Source organism: Centroberyx gerrardi, chromosome 20, assembly GCF_048128805.1.
Source record: "Centroberyx gerrardi isolate f3 chromosome 20, fCenGer3.hap1.cur.20231027, whole genome shotgun sequence".
NCBI lineage: Eukaryota > Metazoa > Chordata > Actinopteri > Beryciformes > Berycidae > Centroberyx > Centroberyx gerrardi.
In genome coordinates this window covers 21,749,812-21,775,819 of record NC_136016.1, presented here as the reverse complement: position 1 = coordinate 21,775,819, position 26,008 = coordinate 21,749,812, and the positions used below count along the sequence as shown (strand labels likewise).

At 41.4% G+C, this 26,008-nt stretch overlaps 2 protein-coding genes across 3 annotated transcripts in view; one reads left to right on the top strand and one right to left on the bottom strand.

Annotated features, from left to right (window-relative positions):
* slc39a11 (solute carrier family 39, member 11) overlaps nt 1-11,403 on the bottom strand; it is a 136,859-nt gene extending 125,456 nt beyond the window's left edge. For both annotated transcript variants that reach the window (XM_071907456.2, XM_071907457.2), the window contains exons 1-3: nt 11,392-11,403; nt 8,208-8,325; nt 6,390-6,428 (exon numbers count right to left, since the gene is read on the bottom strand). In XM_071907456.2, the coding sequence (XP_071763557.2) occupies nt 6,390-6,428; nt 8,208-8,315 (147 nt within the window). In that variant the 5' untranslated portion in view covers nt 8,316-8,325; nt 11,392-11,403. The remainder of the gene's footprint in view (nt 1-6,389; nt 6,429-8,207; nt 8,326-11,391) is intronic.
* A 9,097-nt stretch (nt 11,404-20,500) lies between these two features.
* On the top strand, nt 20,501-21,526 carry LOC139918177 (somatostatin receptor type 2). Its single transcript, XM_071907476.2, has one exon. The coding sequence runs from the start codon at nt 20,501-20,503 to the stop codon at nt 21,524-21,526; it is 1,026 nt and encodes a 341-aa protein (XP_071763577.1).
* Nucleotides 21,527-26,008: the final 4,482 nt, after the last annotated feature.

Sequence of the window (26,008 nt, the reverse complement as noted above, 5' to 3'; positions counted from 1 at the left end):
TATGTGTCTGCTGTGTCTACTGATCTGTGTATCGCTGGCTTGGGATCAGAAGTATGAAGGTGTTTTTTGTAGCAAAGCACCTGAGATTTTGCATGATGGAATTTATACTCAGAAAATATATTCACACAGCCGTGATCTTAATGTAAAGACACATAGAGGATTTAAAATGTCAAAGTTTGAATGAATGCAAATATTTGAAAAACCAACATAAAAAAATAAATGTATGTATGTATTTTTTTAAATACAAAAAATTTAATTAATTTAAAACAGTCAATTAAACATAATTAATTGAAACTAATTATTTTAAAAAATATATGTTTTATGAAATATGTTCATACAGAAGTATTCATCTATTTCATTACATTTTTGCCTTTGATTTTTACAATTTATAATTTCCCATTTGGCAGACGCTTTTATCCAGAGCGACGTACACATGAGAATTTAATACAACACAAGCAAGGATCTAGTCAGGAGAGAACAACGAGAGTAAGTTTCTTTCTCATTCACCTTCCTGCATCCTCCCTGATTTTCACAACACTTGGAAGGATGACGCATCTTGGCGCTGCGTTCTGCCATTCAAAGAAATCACACACATGGGCCTGATGCAGGCGCTATAATTAAAGGTCAAAAATTTTGAAAGGCCATAAATGCTACACTACTGGTCCGATATTGAAGAAACTCAGAGGGATGATGCGTCTTGTTACTGATCGGCCAAAGGCCTGCCTGCAGCATTCGACATGTTTCACTTACTCTAACTTTAACCCTTATCCTACATCCTCATCTCAAAGGATTTTCCTCATCTTTCTATCCACTGTTCAGGAGGGAGCTGTGTTAACACATTGTATAGACTTGAGTTAGAAGCTGATGAAGCTAGCATGTCCTCTTCACCCACCTTTAAACACACACACACACACACACACACACACACACACACACCAATCTGCACCACTAATCCAGCCTTGCCACCAGGACAAAACCTAATGAGGAGCTGCGATGCAGTGACTAAGCTAAGAGTCTCAGCAGAGTGACTAAGGCCAGACTGAAGTTAACTACATTATTGTCTGTAAACTCGCTGCGACAAGTGACTCAGTTCAACCCCGTGTTCCTTCAGTTTACACCGTGAAGCTAATTGACTTGTTTCTGACTGAGGCAGCTCTCCATCACCTGCCGATTTGCTTATAGACGACTTTGGCATCAGATTGATAGGATTCAATCTCCCTGAAACTTCGGAAACTATTAAATATAAAATCTAAACTACCAGTCAAAAGTTTGGACACTCCTGATTGAATGTACTTTGTTTTTCATTCTCTTAAAGCCATTTTGATCTAAAGGCTTCTGCTTAAATGCTTGAAATTAGTTTCTTAGACAAATATAAATAGTGAAGTTGATCCTATGTATGAATCTCTTTCCAAAGCCTTTGCCTTTCCATCAAGGCAAAGGGCGGCTACTTTAAAGAATCTAAAATATAAGATAGTTTTTATGTCTTTACTATTTCCATGTCACAGACCCCCCCATTTGTTTTCTAGTTGTATCTGTTTATATCTTGTATTACCTTTTATTTCTATTATTTATTTATAATTTTCTTATTTTTCTATAATTTTTTTTTAATTCAACTTTATTCGATTTATTTAATTGTGGTACTTTTCATTACTGCCTCTTTGGGTTTTATTGTATGTAAAGCACTTTGTAAACATTGTTTTTAGAAAAGTGCTATACAAATAAAGTTGTATAGCTGCAGGCCGAGTACTGAAGACAATCACATACATCATTATACAACACTTCAGTAAACAAAGCTATTTATCAAGTAATGGTAATTCGAGACAACAGATTCTGATTTTTGTCTTTTATTTGTCTCTGCCAACAGTTCCCTCAGGATCCACTACCACTGTTTCTATCAGAACAGCTGTAAAGCGGCGGAGGGATACATACTGTAAAACGCCCCAGTGCTGTTAGACTGTATATCAGCACTCATGGATTATCAGCCTCCTGTCCAATGAAATTACTCGACCGGAACTAACTGTTGTGTAGTTGGGGATCATTTCTAGTGAATGTAACCACAGTGATATCTATTGATTCCTTCCAGGATCCTTCCTTGACCCTCTCTGTGGAAAGGGCAAGCAAAAAGAGAATTACCCCGCGAGGATCAATAAAGTGTGATAAGTGTGATCCTTTTTATTATATGAAGAGGTAGAAGCAACTGATTCCGACAGCAGTGCTATCGAGACTTTTTTAAACCATGAAGAATCACGCTAGTTTCACACGAGCAAACAGATTAATCAGCGAGATTCACTTTTTTTTTTTGTCTCCATCTTTGTTGCTCAGCCTCACTGTGGTGTTTCTGCACTGCACTTCCCACAGATCACCTGTCAATCAAACAGTGTGGGCGGAGCTTGGATTTTCTGTTGCTGCAGTTTGAGTTTCTCTTTTCTCTGTCTGTTCAGTCATGGTAGCTATCGCTGCTCATGCTAACTACCCAGTTCTTCTTCTTCTGTTTATTCCAAACAAACCGGAAATGTAAAACGCATCACTTCCTGTGCAGCAGAGGACTTTTCCCAGGAAAGAGCTACCAGACACCGGCTGTTTAGAACAGACAGTGGAAAAGATTTAATCAACTGGCATAGCAAGAATCACTATTGTGTTATATCAGTTGGCGATAAAAAGTAGCAAAACAGACATTTATTTATGCAGAAAGGTCACAGATAATTACTTTAAAAGGTAAAACAGCAAATGAGCTGCTTGTTGCTTTCCATTAAAAGTCTGCAGAGAAAAGAAAATCAAGCCTTAATGTTTAGCTGCCCATTAATGTCACTCTGTCACCCCTTTCTCCACCATGCCAGACTTAACAGCCTCATTAGGGAGAGCTGAGGGAGAGAGTGAGAGGGAGAGGAAGGAAGAGAGAGAGAGAGAGAGAGAGAGAGAGAGAGAGAGAGAGAGAGAGAGAGAGAGGTTGTTGTGATTCTTCAGCAACAATAACAGCTGAAGGAGGCTGTGCTTCTGGGACTGCATGATGTGATTTACTGCTGTGACAAAGAATGTATATGTGTGCGTGTCCATCTGTATCTGTGTGAGAGTGTGTGTATCCGTGTGTGTGTGTGTGTGTGTGTGTGTGTGTGTGTGTGTATGTTGAAGGATTCGTGGCGTGTGAGTCGGGGGGAGAGCAGATGTCAAGCAGCGGAACAGGACAGCATCTGAGTCACATGAGATGCAAAAACATGACACACAGGTCATGACCCACCTACACACACACACACACACACACACACACACACACACACACACACACGCACACACACACACAAACAACATTAGCTTGTCATGTTTCACTTCAGAGTATTGTACCAAGCCAAAGAAAGTCTCTCCTGCAGGAAAGAAATGTATTTTGCAGTAACAAAGTATTAACTTGTGTGCATGACATGCGATCACATGCACACAACATATGAAACATAAGGTCACATTACATAAAAAGCGTGCAAATAGATATAAAACGTGTGCACAGAATAAATTAATATATATAGTTTTTTCTGAGACATGGTGTTGGAGAGTTCTTAGTGTTTTAGATCTATTTCTCTAAGTCTATTATGTCTGCAGCATCCCTCAAATCTGCATATTGACGGCTGGCAACCCCCATCAGCTCTGATTATCCTTGATAATTGTTTCTTACCAACAACAACACTTTGCATCACAAGTATTCTCAGTAAGCAATGCCAAGATAACTCACCACAAGGTTTTTACCTGAAGTAAAACAAATCTCTATACCTTATCAAAAGCCTGATCCAACTAAATATATCTAATATTCAACAAAATAGCATTTTAGATTAATGAAACCCAAATAAATCAATGCAATCATTAGGGATGCACCAATATGGTATTTTGAGACTGACACCGATATCCGATATCTTCCCACCCATATCGGCTGATACTGATATGCAGTTTTGTAAGAATCTTAGTACGAATGCAGGTTAAAAACTTAAGATAATTAAATGTTTTTTAAACAAAAGACCATGTTAGTTTTATTCTGTTGCTAATTTGACAGTTGTATGAAGTGACACACTCCTAGAAAAAGAAGTCACAAAAACGCCAATTCTACAATTGGTCAAACATCAGCAGTAAAAACAATATTGGACCAATACCGGCTTTTTACAGCTGATATTGTCCGATACCAAAAGTCTGCAGTGAAATCAGTTTGAAACTTGAATAAGCTAAATCGAGCACACGCTAAAAACGTAGACACATGTGAACGAGGTCTAATTCATGTGCACAGAATACAATCTCATGCTCTCAGTGTAGTAAATAGTGGCCTTCTGTTGTCTCCTGCAGCCACTCCTGTAGTACTGCATGTGTGTGTGTAGGCGTGTGATGATCACCTGCGTCGAACGATGCTTTACACACTTTGAAAAATGAAAGGCTAAAGATCAGAAATGGAAAATGGAAACTGTTTCTGCCGTCGCTGACCGTTGCTCCAGGGCTGGAGGAAAGCACTGACACTTTCCCCCGAATACCGCTGCCTCCCTCCCTCCGTATCTGTCTCCATCCTTCCACCCGGCTCCTGCTATCTATCTGGACTTCTCTCCCTCCCCGTCTGCGGCCGAGAAAAAATCCCAAGGCCGGTCTGGAAATATTTTCTCTTTGAAAGCAGCATAAAGCAAGGCCCGATCTACTCCCGTCCTCCTCTAGCTCCCTCCGTTCCTCTCTCCATCTCCACTCACTGCCCCCGCAGGCGTTTTTCTCAGAAACTGATATGGCTCAATAGCTGAAACTGTCCAATTTCCAAGCCAAATGGAACAGCAGTCCCACCGCTTGGCACTGCCAGCTCTCAGCGGCGCAACAGCACCGAGCGACGAGGACTGTGGTCTTTGGTCTGGAATCAGAGTGTAAAAAAATCACTTAATTGCATAACAGTTGGCTACTTCCAGCGGTAGCAATTACAGAACTCCCTCTCCATGAATACATCCTGCATTAGCACAGCAGACAATTCTTTCTCGCAGATTAGTACGCTGTAATACCAAGCTCGAATATCTCTCAAATGACTAGTTAGCAGACCATTCCTGTAACTTCTGATGTCTGGGAAAAAAAACAGCAAAACTTGATTTACCCCAAACTATTCCTCTCTGGGGCTGGAGACAAAGTGCCGCAGCAGTTCAGCAAACTTCACTAAATCTGTACACTACCAGTCAAAAGTTTGGACACACACATTTTTCTTTATTTTTTTCTATTTTCCACATTTTAGAATAATGGTAAAGACATCAAAACTATGAAATAACACACATGGAATTATGCAGTGACCAAAAAAGTGTTAAACAAATCAAAACTATCTTATATTTTAGATTCTTTAAAAGTATCCGCCCTTTGCCTTGATGGAAAGGCAAAAGGCTTTGGAAAGAAATTCATACATAGGATCAACTTCACTATTTATATTTGTCTAAGAAACTAATTTCAAGCATTTAAGCAGAAGCCTGTAGATCAAAATGGCTTTAAGAGAATGAAAAACATAGAACATTCAATCAAGTGGGTCCAAATTTTTGACTGGTAGTGTACATACAGTAGCACACTTCAATATAGCCTGGATTAGCTTCAAAATTACCAGGGCAAAAAAAACTTTTATATGATATGTAGTGAACAGTATAAAAAATGGACTTTCCCAGTAAGAAAATGTTACTTTCAGAGCATGTTACAGCAGCAAGAGGCCCAAGAAAAGAGAAGTTATGCACACGTATATCAATAATTCATCGTGCTCGTATTGAGAGGTTAAATCTATCAAAAACATATTTCAACATGATATGCAACACACTTATGAAAGAAATGGGGAAAATGTCTTTGACAGAAAACCCTCTTCGGCTCTTCTACCTCTACATTTTAATTTAATTTAATCTATAAGAGCTTTACACTAGTCTAGGATGTAATAGAAGATAGGGCAAATTGAGATGAACGCTGATTGAGATTAGCTCCATCTTACTTGCCATTCTCTTGCTCGAGGAAACTTAGCTTATCTCTTATCGTTTGGTATTAGTCTTATCAGCTCACTTATCTGAACTGCTTCTGCTTCAGGAAATATAGAAATTTAATTGTAATATTTCGTAATTCGGAGTCAGACAGCAGGTTTTTTTCGGGTGTATTTTTTCAACACGGAATAATAGCTTCTGACACGTGTTAAGGCCAAGAATCCATAGAGAGTCAAAAGAAATTATGAAATATTGTGAAACCTGGAAGTGTCACACTCTTACTCTGGAGAAATCTCAGCCTGCCACAACAAAAACTCCCAAAACATTGCATCTCTCCTTAATGCTTTCAAGTGTTGACAGCAAAGAATCCTGTGCGTGTACGTATGTGTGTGTGTGTGTGTGTGTGTGTGTGTGTGTGTCATGTTCAAAGGTATCTCCTCTGACACTCACCCCAGCAGCGAACCCCAAACTTCCGTCTAAGATGCGCTTCTGAAAGGGGCAGAAGGAGAGAAAACAAGAGGAAGTCAGTCAAATCTATAGCATCAAACCCTGACAGTAGCCTATAACATCTAACCTTTCTGTAATCCTTTGCAATATTGTTGATTTCACTGCAATGCATGCTATCGATCCTGTAGAATGTCCCAGGAATCATAGGCTCAAAGAGTACATTAAAAAGAAGTACATTAATCCTCTATATCCACTATACTGTCAACAGAGGGCTTTCAGGTGATGTAACGCACCCTCTGGCAGCCATATTGGAGGTCCTCAGCTCTTGGCAACAACAGCTGAATGGCTGATTGCATTTCTGAACGTACGACCGTTTCAACAGAACTGAACAGACGGTTCATTTCTGTGCTATTTGTGACTGGGAGCTGATCATTTTGCCATTGATACATCTGATCAATTTTGTGGTTAGATGATGTTAGCTTGTTAGCTAGCCATAGCTAAGCCATAGCCATAGTATCTGGTCAGCTAAGTCTTGTTGTTAAAACATCTGATTTGCACAACAGCTAATGTAGTCAGTGGAGGTTAGCATCAGTGGCTAGTAGTCGCATGTTAACATTTGATTGCTTTGTTAATTTAGCTTGTTGCTAGTTAGCTAGCTAACAGTTTGTTCAGGTTAACTGAGCTGACTCTTCTCAAGCTACAACTCAGAGTGTTTTGGAGTAGAGACTAGGGCTAAAGACAAGACAGTTTACTGTGTCACAGTAACCTACATTTGGAAACAAATCCAGCTTATCAGACTCACAGAACTTGAATGGACAGAACGGTCATTTCCATTCAAATCAACATTCCAGGGCAGTTGGAGCGGCAGCCATTTTTATGGGCTAGCTTCCCAACTATGTACCGACTTAACAGTTTTGCAGGAAGGACCAAAGCAGCTTCTCTGTCTCCTTGCTGCCATGGATTGCTAACATGCTAATGTTGACTAGAAGAGCTAGAGAGAGAAGTACAGTCTGTGATAAAGCTACGTTAGCCTTGTCGCTAACGTTAGCTTTCAGTTGAGTTTTGACAGTTTGCTGACTCATCTGCACAGTTCTCAAGAGAGTGTGACAGACTTTACGACCCTAGATTTGCATTGTCACCATAGCAACTAACCCTTAAAATTCCATAATCGCCATTTTATGCTGTAGCTACTAGCCAAATTACCATGGTAAACAGTAAGGACCGTTCTATCCATTCAAGTTCTGTGATCAGACTATTCAGTTTTACTTTACTTATGTTAATGAGTTGATCTACACACTACACTACCATTTTCAGGCGTCTCTCTTTCTTGCTCGGTTATATATTTAGCCATTTAGTTTATTTGCGCCCGGCCAATTCTCCCATGTACCTCCATGATGGCACCAGCCACAGCTTCTAGGAGACTTATTACATAACTGCAAAGTCTCTATAGTTGATACTTTAACCTTATAGCCTTCCTCATCTTGTGAATGTTATTGACCTTCTTCTGAACTTAACAAAAGAAGATAGACCAAACTCAATTTCTGACTCGTCTCTATACCAGCCTAAAGCGTATGTATCCCCACTGAATTGGGTGAACCTGGGAAAAAATCAGTTGTTAAAATGCATTTCATAAAAGAGGAAATGAGAAGTACGCTTATCTTTGATGTTATTCTCACTTTTCATCTTTGATGTTATTCTCACTTTTGAAGCTGAGGGGTCAAGTCAAGTGCACTTAAGATGTTTCAGCATTTGAAACCATGATTAAAAAGAAAAACCCCGGCCCAGTGTGACAGTGGGTGCTGAGTGTGTACAGTAGGCTACCTGTCGGCTGGAGAAGATGAAGACCAGGGCGGCTCCGGCGGCGGTCAGGCCCCAGGTGAACAGCGTCCCCAGCAGGGCCTGGGTGACTGGGCTGTAGCCTGGTAGCATGGTGCCTGACCTGGAGAAACACACACACACACACACACACACAGAGTTATCTAATGCCACGTTCACATCATATCGGAAGAGGCAGATGAACAGGATGCCATCTTGTTGCTATGACTTAGAAGCACATCACATGTTTAAACACGATTTGAATTGATGGGAGGGGCGGGATTGTTCAAAAATCAGATGGCTTTATTGGTTGGAAATGTATATTTACGCCTACTAGTGCAGCATGATGTCACCATGAAAGATGAAAGCAAAAGTAATGGGAAGTTTAAGTTTCGTTTTATTAGTCATATGTAGGTTAGGGTCAACAGCACAATGAAAAGTACTGGACGAGAGTCAGGTCAGCTCAGCAGATAAGGCGACACGATAAGCAAAAAAAATATACAAAATATAAGCAAAATACTAACAAAATATAGCAAAATACAAAAAAAAATCAAAATATTAACAGAATATATACAAAATACAAAAATAGCAAAATATTAACAAAATATACTATACGCAGCAACGCTGGTGTTGCTGGTGTTGTTGATGTTGGTGTTGCAGGAACAACAGTGCATTTGCGTGTGTGTGTGTGTGTGTGTGTGTGAGTGTTGGTGTATGTGTGCAATGTCGTTTGGAAAGTTGGCTATTTTGTGGGCGAATATGGGGGAGGAGGAGTAGGAGGAAATCCCTGACCTGGGCCTTTCACTCCTGCTTTTTCCTTCCCCTTTGTTTTGAGATTCATGTACATAAAAGTGACAGTGACAGAAGGTGTGTTTTGAGTAGAAAAAAAAGTAGTAAGTAAGAGTATTTACAGTTGAACCCAACAGTGATAGCTGTGAGAGGGTGAAGCCTATACTCATAGAAGCCGGGGTTACAATACATAACCAACCAGGACTTTTATATGGGATATGATTGGCTCAAGCTTTTCTTGGCCTTGATATACGATATTATCTCAATAATTATCAATAAAATGAAAACCTTAGGATGAGGATTTGACGGAGATGGTGACACAGATTTATCGCTCGCAGCCGTTTTTTTCCCCGGCTTCGGCCAGAAATGTGTTTATGTGTTTACCACAGACACTTCCTGTATGACGCTGTTCACTTTCCATTTAGAGGAAAATAAAACATTAATGATGACAGGGAGAGAGACCTGGGTCTGTGCTGTCCTCCCAACAAGTCGCTGGTGGTCACGGTAATAAAAATTAAGCGCGGTGTCGTTATTGTTCTTCACCACAATTTAAAGTCCTACCGGTTATTGTCCCATCACTATTGGAGACTACAAAATATTCCCACAAATGTCCTGCTTTTAATTAGCACTAGGAGGCTGATGTGAAAGTTTTTCCCCAGTTGGCAACTCCTATTTACGGTAAATCCTACATGACCTGAACGCAGCATAACTATCAGGATCTGAATCTTACATCAAACAGAAAAGACAGCAACAGAGGAGCAAAATGTAGATAAACTAGATGTCTTGACTCAACATGTGTGTCTTTAATCCCCCACAATGCTTTTCTAAACACGCCCGATGTGTTTGTTTCAACACACAAACTAGCCGGGTGAGTAACAAATCCTGTTTGCTCAGGATCTTCATATTCAGGATGTTGCATTTGCATTTGTGTTGCCCAACCTGTTAGCTGCTGTTAGCCCACTGCTGCTCAGTTAGCAGATAATATAAGATAAACTGTATTTATGCAGTCAGAGTCACAACTGTACAGCAAATAACATGCATGTGTTGTGAATATTGGGATTAATCACTTGTGAGCTACAGAAACTACATTCATGTAAATTTAACTGACATTTTCACATTAATATAAATAAAATGCAGGCCTATGTGTGGTGAATATCTCGGTTCATCACACAGGTGAGCTGTAGGAACTGCTTTAATTCAGCTTTAACTCACATTTTCACATTCATATGAATTAAAAGCAGGCTTCTGTGTTGTAAATATTTGGATGTAGGCTATAACACACACACGATCTGTAGAAGACACTTTAATGTAAATATAACTAGCATTAATATGCAGTAAATAAAATGCATGTGTTGTGAACATTTGGATTCATCACACACATGAGCTTCAGAAGCTACTTTAACGTAAATTTAACTGAACACTCACATTTTCACATTCATATGAATAAAAAGTTTGTGTTGTGAATATTGGGATTAATTACCAATGTAAGCTATCTGTATGTAAATATAACCAACAAATTACATTTTCATGTGCACATAAATAAAACGTATGCGTTAATAAATAAATAACAATAAATAAAAAACAATAAATAAAATGCATGGGTTGTGAATATTGGGATTTATCACTCAAATGAGCTGTGAATGCTACTTTAATGTAAATTTAATTGACAACTGACATTTTCATGCTCACACATCACATGCATTAAATAATACTGGGATTTAACACACACATGAGCTGCAGAAGCTGCTTTAATGTTGCTTTAACTGGCAACTGACATTTTCACAGTCACATAAATGCAATCTATGTGTTGTGAATATTGGGATTAATTGGCAATATAAGCTGTAGAAACCTGCTTTAATGGCACTGCAGAGTGTCTGGTATGTCTGGTCTTACAATACAATTATGTTATATTACACACACACACACACACACACACACACTCTCTCTCCTATCTCTCTCTCTCCCTCTCTCTCTCCTATCTCTCTCTCCTATCTCTCCCTCTCTCTTTCTCTCTCTCTCTCCTATCTCTCTCTCCCTCCTCTCTTTCTCTCTCTCTCCTTTCTCTCCCTTCTCTCTCTCTCTCTCCCTCCCTCTCTCTCTCTCTCTCTCTCTCTCTCTCTCTCTCTCTCTCTCTCTCTCTCTCTCTCTCTCACACACACACACACACACACACACACACGCACACACAGAAGTGAACTGACCCTATGTGAGCAAACCGGCTAATTTACATGGACAAGAAGGTAAATTTGCTCGCTTTTTATTACAAAATAGCGCTGTTATATTCCGCTAAAACGCCGTTTTGTCGCATTATCAAATAACACGCACACACTCGGAGAAATTTAGTTTCGTCTCGAGTGTTTTTTTCTCTGTAAATTGTAGCAAAAGTTTCAGGTTTACTTACTGTTTCCACTGGCACCTCGACAACTGTGTATTTACTTCCTACTTCCCTGTACACGTGTCTATGACAGCAGAAGCCCCGCCCCTCCTCGCAGCCTATTGGCCAATCACTCTTTCGACAGCAGAAGTGGGGGCGTCTTCATTCATAAAAAAAAAAAACTCCCCCCAAAAAAAAGACTCCCCAAATTGTCCCGTTTAAATGAATTGAACACACGCTGGCATCTATAATCCTAAGAGTGAATAAAAATTGCATTAAAGGAGGATAAATTGGGTATTCACACATTCCTCACTGTTTTATAGTCATGCTCAAAAATTGATATAGAGGCATAAAATTGAATACTAAATAAGCTTATTCCCAGAGAAATGTTTTTGCCCTTTGGGAGAGGTTCAATGATATTCAAATGTGTCATATTAAATCTGCTACATGCTATTTGCATTTCCACTGCAGCTTTTCCCGAATGCGATGCACTAGAACAAAATTAGTATGCTGAAAACTTTGTGTCTCAAATGTCTGACTGGCTTCAAAGCAAGGAGAAGAAATAACTTTGCATGCAGTTTGTGTTTGGGGTGGAGTGCAGCAGTGATGGAGCCAGCATGCAGTAAAAATGAGGGCTTCTACATCAGTTTTACATCTATCCTTTACACGTTTAATGTCAGCTACAGTAGGCTAAATACCTAAAATGTAAAATGTAATCATAAAATTAGCTTGACAGCCATTTTGGAAGAAGTGACCCTGGAAGCAAAACTAGAACAACAATATTGTGTAGAAGAAGACCTTGAATCCAAATTAGTCTCATCCTGGACAAACAAAAAGAAAAAGAAAATCAATCAAAAATCTTTCCAATTGTCAATAGACAGGTAAGTAACTGTCATAACAACTGGAATATAGAAATCCAATCCCATAATCCCCCATAATAGCAATCCCACTGATAACAAATTCATTATGCAGAATCTAGCTCCTAGATGTTTGACAAAGTGCCCCCCTCCTACACACACACACACACATACACACACACACACACACCATAGGTAATCAGCCACTGTATTGTGCTTTAACCACATCAGGCTGTTTCCTGTGCTCTGGAGAAGCAACACATGCCGGATTAATGTACAACTGGCTTTAGTACAGTTGGCTTGCCAAACAAGTTCAGTAAATCAGAAAAACATTATAGCAGCAGTAGTCTATAGAGGCATTTCAGTTGCATCACAAATCTCATATCGGCCACATCTGGCTCCATCATGGAGGTCCACTGGAGAACTGACTGTGTGTAAACAACAGCTAAATATCTAACAGGCTAGGAAAAGAGATACTGAACAAGCTTGTTGTGGTGCGTCTGTAGATTCAGTCAGTAACGTTCTCAGTAAAAGTGAATAGTGTGATAAGGTGGATTTGTTTCCAAATGTAGGTTACTGTGACACAGTAAACTGTCTTGTCTTCAGCCCTAGTCTCTACTCCAAAACACTCTGAGTTGTAGCTTGAGAAGAGTCAGCTCAGTTAACCTGAACAAACTGTTAGCTAGCTAACTAGCCAGCAAACACACTGATGTTAATGTGAACATGCTAACGCTAGCTGCTACTAGATATGTTAGCTAGTGTGCTAATCAGATGTGTTAACAACAAGACAGTGATGGTTAGCTGACCAGATACTATGGTTAGCTAGCTAACAAGCTGACAGAATTGATCCGATGTATTATTGATGAAAGCTGTTCCCAGTCAAAAACAGCACAGAAGCTAAGATGCATCCAAGTTGTTTGTTTAGAAACGCAATCAGCTGTTCACAGCCACTGTTGCCCAATAACTGAGGCCCCCCAATATGGCCGCCAGAAGGTGAGTTATGTCACCTGAAAGCCAGCACAGCCAGCATCTCTGGCTGCTTCAGTCCACAGGTTCCTCTCCTACTGAAACACTCTGGTGTAAAGGCAAAGGTTAATGAGGTGCAAAACCTCCTGAGGGCAGAGTGAAGCCAGTGACCCCTGTTGCCCAAAATAAAAAGGTAATACAAAAGATGAATGAGGAAAACATAATGCACACCATGCCTGCATCCTTCTTGCTGAGAATAGGCTTTATTCATAAAAGGTCCTGATTAGCATGAAGCAGCAGCTTGTTCTATTGCTGAATAACTCAAGAGCTGCTTGGAAACAGGACTGTTTTTGTTTTGTATTCATTTCAGAAACACTGCAAGTCCATTTCACTGTTTTGTCAAGAATGCAAGAAGGTCACATCTTGAAGCTGTTGAAGAAAAGCGACAGCAAAGTGCATAATATGAATACCTACTGAGAACATGCAGGACAAAGGATGGCAAACATAAACATGCTAAAAGCATTTTAAAGTGTCTGAGGAGAGTTGTGCATGTGTGTATGTGTTAGAGTGTGTGTGTGTGTGTGTGTGTGTGTGTGTGTGTGTGTGTGTACGTATAGACTTTATCTTCCATCTGAAGCACTTCACAGCTCCGTCTGAGTGGTCCACGCTGTGTTTTGACAGGGAGCAGAGTCGGGGGATAAGTGATGTCGCTCAGGAATTTTCCTTTCTCCATCGTGGAAGTTTCCAGAACTGCTGGTCTGTTATCCAACCTCATTGACCTCTCAGCGGTAATCCCTAAGCATCGTGACCTTTGACCCCTCACACTGATCATCAGCCGCTGATACGACTCTCCTACTCAACGCCGAAGATGTGACTGAATTGATTTTTAGATTTCAGCAATTGCTGGAGATGAACTTTCATTCTAAGTTAATTTCTTAGAATGTTAAGTTAAGTTAAGTTAAGTGAAGTTTCTTAGTTAAGTTAAGTTTCTTAGTTATGTTATGTTTCTCCACTGCTAATGTTAGCAGTGGAGAAACATAACATAACTAATTTACTCTCATGCTGTTATACTCTAAAATTATTTTCTAAAATGTAAAGCAAAAAGTAATGTTATATTAGACCTACTTAAGACATTTTGTGAATTTCATGGTTCCCAAACATGGACTCAGGAGTTTATGCTAAACAGTTTGAAAGTTTTCCTGCAAGCTGCATAGCACCAACTTTGCAGAGCCATACATGGTGATAAGAAGTAATAGTTGAGTCAGAGTGGTAAACACATAAGTGAGATAACTAGACACTGTTTAGAAGCTGTTTTCATTTCTAAAAGCCAATCTGGCAGTTGCAATTCTTAGTATTATTTTTTTAGCCTTTCTTTATCCAGGGAAAGCTGACAGAGCGTGCATGTTATTGTTCCAGCAACGCTCTTCTGTCTCACACAGTTACACACTTTCACACCAGTGAGCCGCAGCTGAGCGGCTCCACTGGAGCAAATGCGGCTGAAAGTAAAACTTCACCCTCAGATACTCTGATGCCGTTACATTCAAAGATTCAAAAGCTTTATTTGTCACATGCTCATCCAAAAAGGGGCAGATATCTTCAATCTGTGATGTCCAATCTATTCCAGGAGTTATTTTGTGATGTGAAGTGTTGTAATTAAATTTTTTGGTGTAGCCACTTTCCCTCAACCTGCCTCGTGTACTTCTGTTAGTGATTTCCTACGTTTCCCAGAATGCCTTTCAACAACCTCCCAGAGAACGGGTGTGAACTTGTTGCATTCAGTCAATCATCAATCATAGCCAACTAGTTTGTGATCGTTAGGGCGTGTCTATGATCGCACCTGCACCCCTGACTCAAACCTCAACCTGTCTCTCTGCTGCATTGCATTCTGGTCTCTCTCCTGTGGGTGGAGAAACTGGTCTCTCTCCTCTCCTATGATGGATTTCTCCCTGTATGATTGTTGAACGTCTCTTGGTGCAAAATGGCGGCTCTAGAAAGAAGCCCTCGCTCTTTGATTCTGAGGGACTGACACCAAAACCTGACGTTTACCGCTGATGTTTTACATCCTGAAACATTTTCTCATATCAAACTCCATTGTAGCTGCTCTGGAAATATCTCAACATGACACCAGGTCTCCTACATTTGGCCAGTTATCCACAGGGAGAAGAAAAATACAGCAAACAACAAATTGGAAATGCAAGATACATTGCCAGTAGCTGTTTTTTAACAGTGGAAAAGTATTTTAGGAGGGATTTTTCCTTTAAAGGATAAGGCCGGTGTTTTTTAATGCATTGCTTACCGTCATCAAATCCTATGAAAATAACAAAATCAGCAATGATTTTGTTTTGCCAGCAAGTCTCGTCCATGTAGCCGGTGCGCAATGCAGCCTCATGTCCCAGCAGCCATAGAACTCCATTGTATTAAAAAAACGATTAAAAACACGTCACAGAGCCATGCCGTTGCTCTGGGCAACATATTTCATCATCACGATGCACCGGGCCGGCCGACTTTTTCCTCAAACAACTTAATAAGCCGGCTGTAAACACTTTGCGATCTCAGGAAAGTAGTTCCGTAGCACTGAAAATAGTCCCCGGCGTAATGAAGAATTTGTTCCCATTTGAATTTGATTTGGTAATAACTACAACAGCCTGACTTTTCATGGTAACAGTTTTTAAAATGTAAACTATGTCTCTGTGAGCTGTATTTCAAGGTTTTTAGCTTACAATTGGAGCCAATGACTTCCGGGTTGACGGCTAAAAACGGTACGTGGGAAGTCAGAAAGTAACGGGAGTAGAGCAAACGCATTGTTGATTTTGTTATTTTCATAGGATTTGTTGACGGTAAGCAATGCATTAAAAAACACCGGCCTTATCCATTAAGTGACTCCAGGGCACCTCAGTATTAGTTGTTAATTAATGCATCTATCCACTGATGTATTTCAACAGCATTATGGCAGCTTTATCCATCTGATTAAGGAGACGCAGATGCTCCAGTGCAGCTGAGGCTGCGATCGTTCAACACCCGTTCCTTTACACATCTCTCTCTCTCTCCATTGCTGTAGTTAGAGGAAAGCAGGATTTTATTACACATGAGTAACTCTGGGCTTTTTTAGTCAATGTTGCCGGGAAACAAAGAGAAGAAGAAAATAAGCTGACTCCCAGAAACAGTAAATAAGCCGAGAAGACATCTGGAGTTTCCACATTTTTGTCTGCAGCTTCCTCTCCCTCCCAAGCAAGTTGAAAGCATTCCATACAGCATTCCATCTGTAACATCTTTTACTGAAAATGTGCTTTGTCTCACGCAGAAATTTCATCTAACCACAATAACAATGCATGATATACGATTTGCCGGAATAGTTGTATCACTGCACGCGAGCTGCAGATGCTCCTCGTGTTTCATTCTGAGGTATTTTTCATTTTAAATTTATATTTTGAGATTTTAGGCTTGTAGCTGATGGCCTTGCAAAGAGAGCAAGAGTAGAATAAGCTGCAATTTCTTCAATTTCTTTCTTACAAGTAACCACTAGTAAGGAGTGCAAGGGTTTAAAGCCACAGCAATCTGACAATAGATATAAAAAAAACTACTCCTATAACCCAACAATGATCATGTAATAGTGAAGAAGTCCTTGGAAGATAAATAAGACCTGAAGAGAGGAGTAGCAAGGATTTCTTTTAAAAGCTTCTTTTCAAATACCTCAAATTAATTATGGAAAGCAGCGTTTAAACAACCGTAGAATGATCATGTGATATAGTGAAGAGTGAAGAAAGACCTTGGAAGATAAATAAGACCTGAGGAGAGAAATTGAAAGGACACCTCAGACAAAGCGTTCAAGGTAGACCTGTATTTATTCTGTATTGCTATGAGCGATGTCATCCAGTTGATCCCACAGCTCTCTACCATGTGACGTGTTTCATGTGTCGGGATGCCCACTACACCGCCGTGAAATACTGTCCGTGAAATACGAAGCTGCCAAACATTTTCCAAATTTAGCTCCATGAAACAGAACGTTTTGAGTGATGGTTTTACGGGGCGGGAGAGCGGTGGCTTTCGTTTCTATGAAGTGCCGGTCTCCAGGGGGACGTTAAGCGTCGACCCAATCAGGAGCTGAGACTACAAAGGCATTTTTTCACTTCATTGGGATCAGTTAAAAGCCAGCGCTGGGGGTCGGCAGATCCGGGGCAATAAAACAAAGGTGCGTCTCCGGAAATCTCTGTGGAAATCTGTGGGATCCAATGAATGAGCTCTTGGATCCGGTGCTGTAAGTGCCTTGGAAAATGAAAAGGTAAATCCCACAGTAAACATTAGCCTTGCTGTCATCATAACAGCTTTGAAGAGTGTGTGCACATGCATGGAAAAACCTCTTGTGTGTGTGTGTGTGTGTGTGTGTGTGTGTGTGAATGTGACTATACATAAATGAAGAAACTGAACCTCCCACTCTCTGAACTCAAGGAAACTCATTAATAGGATAATTGAGGCTCATTAAAGAAGCTCAACATGGGAGTTTACACACGTCGGCCATTGTAGAAGTTCTTCTTCATGCATTTATCCTGCATCTATCCTGCATTAACTCTGCAGACAACTCTCTCTTGAATGTCATACAGTACAACCAAATACATATAGTGTATTTGCTCCAGACCGTTCCCTTGTAACTTCCGACAGCTGAAAAGAGAGCAAAACCTGATTTCGCAGAACCATCCCTCTTTACGATGGAGCAAAATTGCGGCATGAGTTCAGCGAGGCTGCAGTAAAAATTGGAATATCTTCAATAGCTACACCAGGAGACAGAAGAAAAGTGGAAAGAAAATAGTCAGATAAGTGGCAGGTATTTGTCTCTTGCCAGAACAGACAAGGAAAAAAAAGAATAACAACTGCATGGGGCAAAGAAACAAGTCGCTATTTTGATACTACACTGTCACTGTACCACATGTCTTATTAGGTGATCTGCTACTTTGACTTTATTCTTGTACTTTTGGGGTTTTTAAGTCTTACATCCATAGATGTCTGCACTTTTTTTTATTTATGGGGTGGCAGAGGAGGGGGTCGTGTGTTTTTGTCATGTATTTTATCGTGTCTTTTATTTGATACTATGCTTGAGGTCCTTCTTGTTAATGTTGTTCACACTGAGACAAATATTGTGTGTATGCACTTTGGTAGCACGTCTATACACTATTACACTGTGTAAGATGTGATTGGTTGATTGGTTGTCTGACAAGATGCTCAAGTCTGAGGAGATGAGCGAGAGAGAGAAAGGAAAAACGAGAGAAAACCAAAGAGATGAGGAGGCGAAGAGGGAGCGAATACAGGAATCATTAGTGACGGGACGATATGTCGAAATTCAATATACTGCAATACAAAAATGTCACAATACGTAATGTGGGACAGAAGAACGAATCGTGACATAAGCTCCATGTTATTCTGCTGTAGTAATCACAAATGAGACGCTTGACCATCACAATTTCACAAGCTCTCCATCCAAATTATATTATCTGCACTTTGTAATGAGATTTTTGAATTGTTGTTTACATTCTAGCAAGACATTGCCATCGCTAGAAAGATTTGTAGCTCAGAAAACATATTTGTATATACACATGCATTACGTATCGTGAGATAAGCATATCGTCCCGTCCCTAGGAATCATGTTTGTTCTGACGCGGGAGTCGTTGTCCAGCTCGGATGCACAAGTTCACCCGCAGGACAAGTGGAAAAATTTGGCGCCACTTGTCCGAAGGAAAAATGAGCGTCGACCCGTGGATAAAAGACAGAGTGATGGGTGGAAGCTGTGCTCACGGCGGTGTGGATGTGGGTGGTGGAGTGTGCTGGAGGTATTTTGGGGGACGGTCCCGGAGTATTCCAGCTATGCGTGTCGGAGAGGCAACAGGACAGAGGTCATCACTCATCTACGGTCTTTAATCTTCTAGAAACCCCCCCCCTCTCTCTCTCTCTCTGTCCCTCTGTCTCTATGTCTCCCATCCTCTCTTTTCCACTTTTTCGCCCTCTTCGTCCCTTCCTCTCTCTTCCATCTTGTCCTCTTTCACCTCCTTCCTATCTTCTCCTCCTTTTGTGATGGATGGATAGCCGTAAGAAAAACAAAAACAAGGAGGAGGAGGAGGAGGAGGGGGGAGTTTTGGGGGTACAAAGAAGCAAAAACAGCATCCATGTCAAATGTCAAAAAACAAAACCCCTGACAAAACAGACAGGGGGCTTCGCTTTCCTGTCAGCAGATTCACTCAGTGGAAGTCAATTGGGGTTTTAAAGGTGGGTGGCCCGAGCGACGAGTGTGTGTGTGTGTGTGTGTGTGTGTGTGTGTGTGTGTAGTCCAGCTCATTGTATGACCCCCCACTGAACTGTGAAGGAGCTTAGGAGACAGAAAAAGAGGGGAGTGTGGTGAAAGAAGAAAAGGATGGGGGGAACGAAGCAAACAGAGGTGGAGGGGGGGGGGAGAAGAAAGGGAAAAAGACTAGGAGGGGGAGGTAGAGAGAGAGAGAGAGAGAGAGAGTTATGAAAACAAAAGTATTGTAGCAGATGGGGCCGGGCTTTACCTTGGAAACAGCATAACAGCGGAGGGGTTGGGGAGCGCTCCGGAGGGGTGTGAGCCAAGCCGGAGCTTATCGCAATCTCTGGAGACTCACGAACGGGGGGGGGGGTAAAGTCCACACACACACACACACACACACACACACACACACACAGCAGCAGACACACTCCTCACACTGTGGGGGAAGAGATATAAAAGGGCTCCCAGGGAGAGAGAGCGGTCAGGCAGGCGACCGACCGACCGACCGACCGACCCTCCTGCTCCTTTCCACACAGGCAGAACTCTTGAGTGTGTTTATGTGTGTGTGTGTGTGTGTGTGTGTGTGAGGAGTGTGGAGGTGTGTGTGTGTGTGTGTGTGAGCGCACATGGGAAGCAGTAGCCGCCTTCACTACACCACAGGAATAAACTTTGACAGGTTTTTAAAAAAAGAAGAAAGGGAGGAGAGCGTTTGAGTGGATGGGGAGTCGCTGAAGTCTGGCTGCTTTTTGAACCTAGAGCGCTGATTGTTTTATTTATTTTTTTTATTTTTGTGAAAAAAAATCAGGTTTTTGAGTTGATTTGTTTACTCTTTGTTTCGATATATTTACTCGTGTGACGGGGGAATCAAGGGGTGAACAGGCTGCCTAACTGCTTGCAGAGGAATTTAAACAGAAGCAGACAATGTTTTCTCCCCCCGAACTGTTGATGCTGTGAGCGCTAAAGAATTTACTCTGTTTTTGATTTCTTTTTTTGAGTCTTTTTTTTTCTTTTTCAACCATTCATTCTGATGCGCTGAGGCAGAATGGAGTCCTCATATTTCCCGGGTATGAACTATAACAGCACCTACGTGGACCAGGATGTTTACTTTGGGGACAACGTCGACGGCTTCAGCGTCGCCGTCGCCGTCCTCTACCTGCTGGTCTGCATCCTGGGCCTGGCCGGGAACTCCCTGGTCATCGTCGCCATCTTGAAACTGGACAAAATGGCCTCCGCCGCCACGGTGTACATCTTCAACCTGGCGCTGGCCGACGGGCTCTTCATGGTGGGGCTGCCCTTCATCGCCATGCAGAACTTCCAGAACCGCTGGGAGTTCGGCGACGTGGCGTGCAAAGTGGTGATGGTGCTGGACGGCATCAACCAGTTCACCAGCGTCTTCTGCCTGACGGTGATGAGCGTGGACCGCTACATGGCGCTGGCCGACCCGCTCCGGTTCGCCCGCTGGAGGACCCCGCGCCGCGCCAAGGCGGTCTCGGCGATCCTGTGGCTCCTCTCGCTCCTCGCCGTCCTCCCCATGGCGCTTCACTTCTCGGCGCGCGACGGCCTGTGCACGCTGGACCCGGCGCTGGGCTCCGACGCCTGGTGGCTCGGCTTCCTCACCTACACCTTCGTCCTGGGCTTCGCTCTGCCGTTCACCGTCATGACGGCGTCCTACACGGCGCTGCTGCTCACGCTGAGGTCCCAGCGCCTCCGGGCCGCCGCCGCCGCGAGCCACGAGAGCCACCGGCTGGAGCGGCAGGTCACCAAGATGGTGGTGGCGGTGGTCCTGGTGTTCGGCGTGTGCTGGCTGCCGTTCTACGCCTTCAACTTCTGCTCCCTGTACAAAACCGACCTGGTCCTGACCTTCGCGCAGGGTTTCGAGTTCGTGGTCCTGCTGTCGTACTCCTGGAGCTGCGCCAACCCCATCCTCTACACCTGCCTGTCCGAGACCTTCAGACGACACTTCCGCGCCCTCCTCTGCCCCGCCAAGCGGTCTCCCAGCATGCAGTGCAACGCGGACACCGAGCGGTACGACCTAAATGACACCAGCGGTGTCAGCATGCTGGCATAGACAGAAGAACATAAACTGAAGCCTCCATTTAAATTGATTTCCTTACTTCCTTGAACTTATTTACTCACTTGAAGATGATTGTTGGATGTGTGATTTATTTGATTTCATGTCATCTTAGAGAGAAAGTATCGCCTTCCTTTGTTACGCTGCAAAAAACAACAAGCTGTCCAGTGATTTTAACTTGTTTCCAGACCTTTTTTGTGAAATTCTCTCACTGCACTGGCAGATAATCTTGATGGTTTCAGTACATTTCACTTGATTCATGCCAATATGACTTCTTTCAAGAAATCATCATAAAAACAATAAAGAAAATCCTGAGATAAGAAACTTTCTCCAAGACAATTTCACTTTTACCAAGTAAATATGTCCTGAAGCAAGTTACATTCTCCTGGAAACAAAGAGTCAAATTTGTTGAAACCGGTAAAATTATCATGTCAGTGCAGTAAGATGATTTCATAAAAAAAAAAAATTCTGAAATAAGCTTGGTAAGTCTGGATACAAGAGAAAATAACTTAACAATTCTGTCAGTTTTTGCAGTCTACTCTCCATTAGTGAGTATTTTTTCTCCACATAGTGCCTCCATGAATGTAATTTGAACTTTAGACATATTTTCTAAGGTTTTCTCTGTCATAACGTCTTTCTGAATGAATAATCCTGTATATTAAGTTGTGGATATGTGTTTATAAGGCATGTGTTTTGTATTCGTCACTGTGTGGAAGCTAGGAGCCTGATCAGATCCGTGCAGAGAAATGAACTGTTTCTATTGGCCCGCACGGTTCAGTGTGAGTAAAGTCTTCTCAGCATCAGCAGGCAAAGACTCTGAATCCCTTCTGCCTCGGGCTGCCCACATGAAAAGTTTGCCCTCTTCACACCGCGGGAGCGAGAGTGTTTTGTACGTCCTGAATACGACACCAGTCGCCCCGCGGCGCAGCATCTCTGTCAGACGGGGAGATTTTCTTTCACAATGCTGCAAAAGGATAAAAAAAAGAAGGTCTGAAATGCATTTTAACTCTCTTCAAATGGCATAATTCAGTTTGACATTGAGATTTTCCATTATAAACTCTCCGCTTAATAGAACGTAGACTCTTTTTCTGTGTGATGTTGTATAATTTGATTTCTAATCATTCAGACCATCGGGGCGACCTGCTCTACCGCATCTACTGTTATTGGATTTCACTAGAACTAATTAAATGAGACACAAACGGCAGAAGAGGGATGAGGTGTGGACAGGTGGTGTGTAAACTGAATAACGTTGGTCCCTTTGCTTCTGGCCAAGCCAACACACACACACACACACACACACACACACACACAGCGGAGCAGTGACTCAACAGCTGACTCAATGACAGCTCGTTTACTCTGTTTCCCCCCTGCAGCTGGATCAAGTCCTACGGGGATTTAAAGGACAATTCCACTGTGATTGGAGTTTTTGCTCATTTCCTGTATTCCCTTACTGTCTTACATCACTGCAGATGGTTTTCCAGCGTTTGTCATGTTATGAGATACTTGCTGTTTTTCCCCTTGTTTCTGCTGTTTCTCATCAAAGTAAATCATTTGAAACAAACGCAAATCGAAATATTACTCCCAGTAAAAAAAAGAGGGCGCCAATTTCAAGCCATAATTGTGTAAAATCAAGCTTTATTTTCCGTTTAATTTTATGGACTGTAGCTGGCAGCTTGCTTTGTCTGTTGGCTTGACTGGGTTGTGATTGATTGACAGGAGGCGGGGCCTAACGTAACCACAGAGAGTGTTGCTGTTGGCTCAAAGTTTTATTTTGGAGAAGAAAACGCGCAAATCAGAGAAGCGGAAAGCGGAAGCAAGACGCCCCCTGCTGCCTCGTCTCAGCTTTGTTCCTGAATCTGACACATTAATATGAAATGATGAACAGAATGTAAGATGTAAAATTTTATCGCCTGGTATTTGTGTTCTGATGCAACCAAAAGCAACTGTTGGCTTCTCGTTCGCAGTGATGGATTACATTTAACAGTTAACGGAAACAAAACAGTCACAGTTATCATTAAAGGGATGGAAAATGTAAAAACAGTGTGTGTGTGTGTGTGTGTGTGTGTGTATATGTGTGTGTGTGCTTATGCATGCACTTGTACATGGGAACAAGGGCATTTATGTGCATACGTGCCACAAGGTTGTGTATGTGCATATGTATGAGGAGCTTGTATGTGTGTGTGTGTGTGTGTGTGTGTGTGTAGTTATATAACAGGTGTAACCTTCCATACAAACCCTCTCAAATCAACCATGTGGCTGATGTCATGGTTACCATGGTTTCTGCTTGATGCTGACTCATTTAAGGAGATTTTTAAAGACAATTTTCAGCAAATGAACAGAGAGATATAAGATGAAGAGATCTGTTTACTTGCTGTATATTGTTATTACAAAATCAGTGGGAAAAAAAACTTGGCTTGTCTTACAGTGTGTGCCTTGTATCTCAGAAAAGAAACTTTCCAAGAACTAACAAAAACAGCCTTGTTTTCAGATTGATGACCGTACATTTTTTATATTATCCAATGGGTTTTGAAAGCGTTTCATATGATGTCAGAGAATTTTCCTAACCCATGCAGGAGCATTTAATCGTTAAATTGAAGTGAAAACATTAAAATCACATGAAAATTCCCACAACAATATGTTTCTTTTGCCGAACCTTGACTGATTTCAGTGATGTGGCCTTGGGATTACGACCCCCTGTCCACCCGCATTAACATGGGTGATCAGATTTAAATCAGATAGAGTAAAAACACATAAAATCCAGGAGTAAACGCACCAGAGACACATCCAAACAACATCCGGAGGTGGATAGAGACGTTGCAAATTCAGTGTGTCTCCAATCCATATACTGGAGACGGAGATACGTTAATTGAAATCAATTTCCGTGCACAAATCCAACCGAGAGAGTCACTTGCATGTCAGAAATGGATTGTCAGGATATGGATGGGGAAGCGAGGCGAGGCGGCTGCTGTCAGTTATAAAGGACATAAATATTAGGGGAGGGAGCGAGAAATCAGATTTCAATGTGTAAACCAGAGATACCAGAAAACCATTTTAAAGATCCTGTAAATGTAATCCGGCTGCATCAGATCCAGACGCAGTGCGGATAGGAAACACATGTCAACACCAGGTGGGAAGCGGCTCTGTGTGTTTTACCAAGGCTGAGCATCAAGAAATGTTGGTGCAAATTCACTAATATTGATCATCTAGACTCTGTACTTACCAGCATTCTTCAAAAGATATCTCTGTATATTGCAAATATTGTTTATAATAAATGTTGCTGCTTGTTTACCTTTATTTACTATCATGTGATCACATCATTGAAGGAATACTGCATCACAAACATTTACTCACTGTTTTTCTCATCTGTTTCCATCTGATAACTCCATCCTTGTTTGGACGGAGTTATCAGTAAATTTCCTTGTATGGACAGTAAAAAATATGTTGTTTATCATATTGTTTATATTTGTGAACAGGGTGGGAAATAACCACCAACCAACGGCCAACTACTGGTGCGTTTGTCTACTGTAGCAGCCAAGCATTTTTTAAACAATGTTTTTTATTGAATTTCCATATGTATCATATACATATGGAATAAAACATAGAGATATACAGTAGTTCTCACATCTTACGTATTTAGCAGGTAAAAAGCAGGTAAAAAAATACACATACAAAATAAATTGAGATGCACTTTATTGATTCCCTAGGGGAAATGTCACAGCAACAATGTACAGTAGCAGAACAAAGTACATGGAAGGTAATAAAGTAATAAAAATAATAAAAATAAAAACTAGTGCAGAAAGGATACAGGTGATATACATAAACAATATAAACGACATAATCTTAATGTCCAAAGTGTCTAAGTGGTGTTATCTAGTGCAATAAAAACTACATAAAACAAAATTGTGATTGTGATCAGTGCAATAGTCCAGGGTTCAATGGATAAATAAATAAATCAAGCAGCAATATAAAACACTTTCAACTTGACTGTACACTCAAATTTAAGAAATTCTAATAAAGGATTGCATATTTTTGTAAAGTCCTTTGCCATTCCTCTAGCTATATATGTCATAAAAACAGCAGGTTGGTAAAATAGTGAAAGTGAATGTTGAATTTTGGGATTTGTCAAAATACTCTGGCCAGGACACTCGCCGGGTGTCTCCCCTGACTGGAAGATGGAGACAAACTCGATGTTTTCATGACGGTTGGTTCTCTCCGGCGGCGCTCTGTAAATGTCAAGCCGGCTCACTTGTGTCTGCCGGCTTGTTTTTAAAAGAGCTAATAAACCCGAGTCATGTCTGCTGGAGCTTTTTTAACAGGTTTTAAACGGTGGGGCAGGCGATCGTATCATCATCTATTCACCGTCTAAATGTTCTCTGGGTTTTGTCTCTTCAGGGTTCGAGGATTCATTTCAACTCGGAGCTTTGTTACACAGTTGTTCCTCACTCTTCTTCACTCCCTGCACACGTTTATTTGAAATCA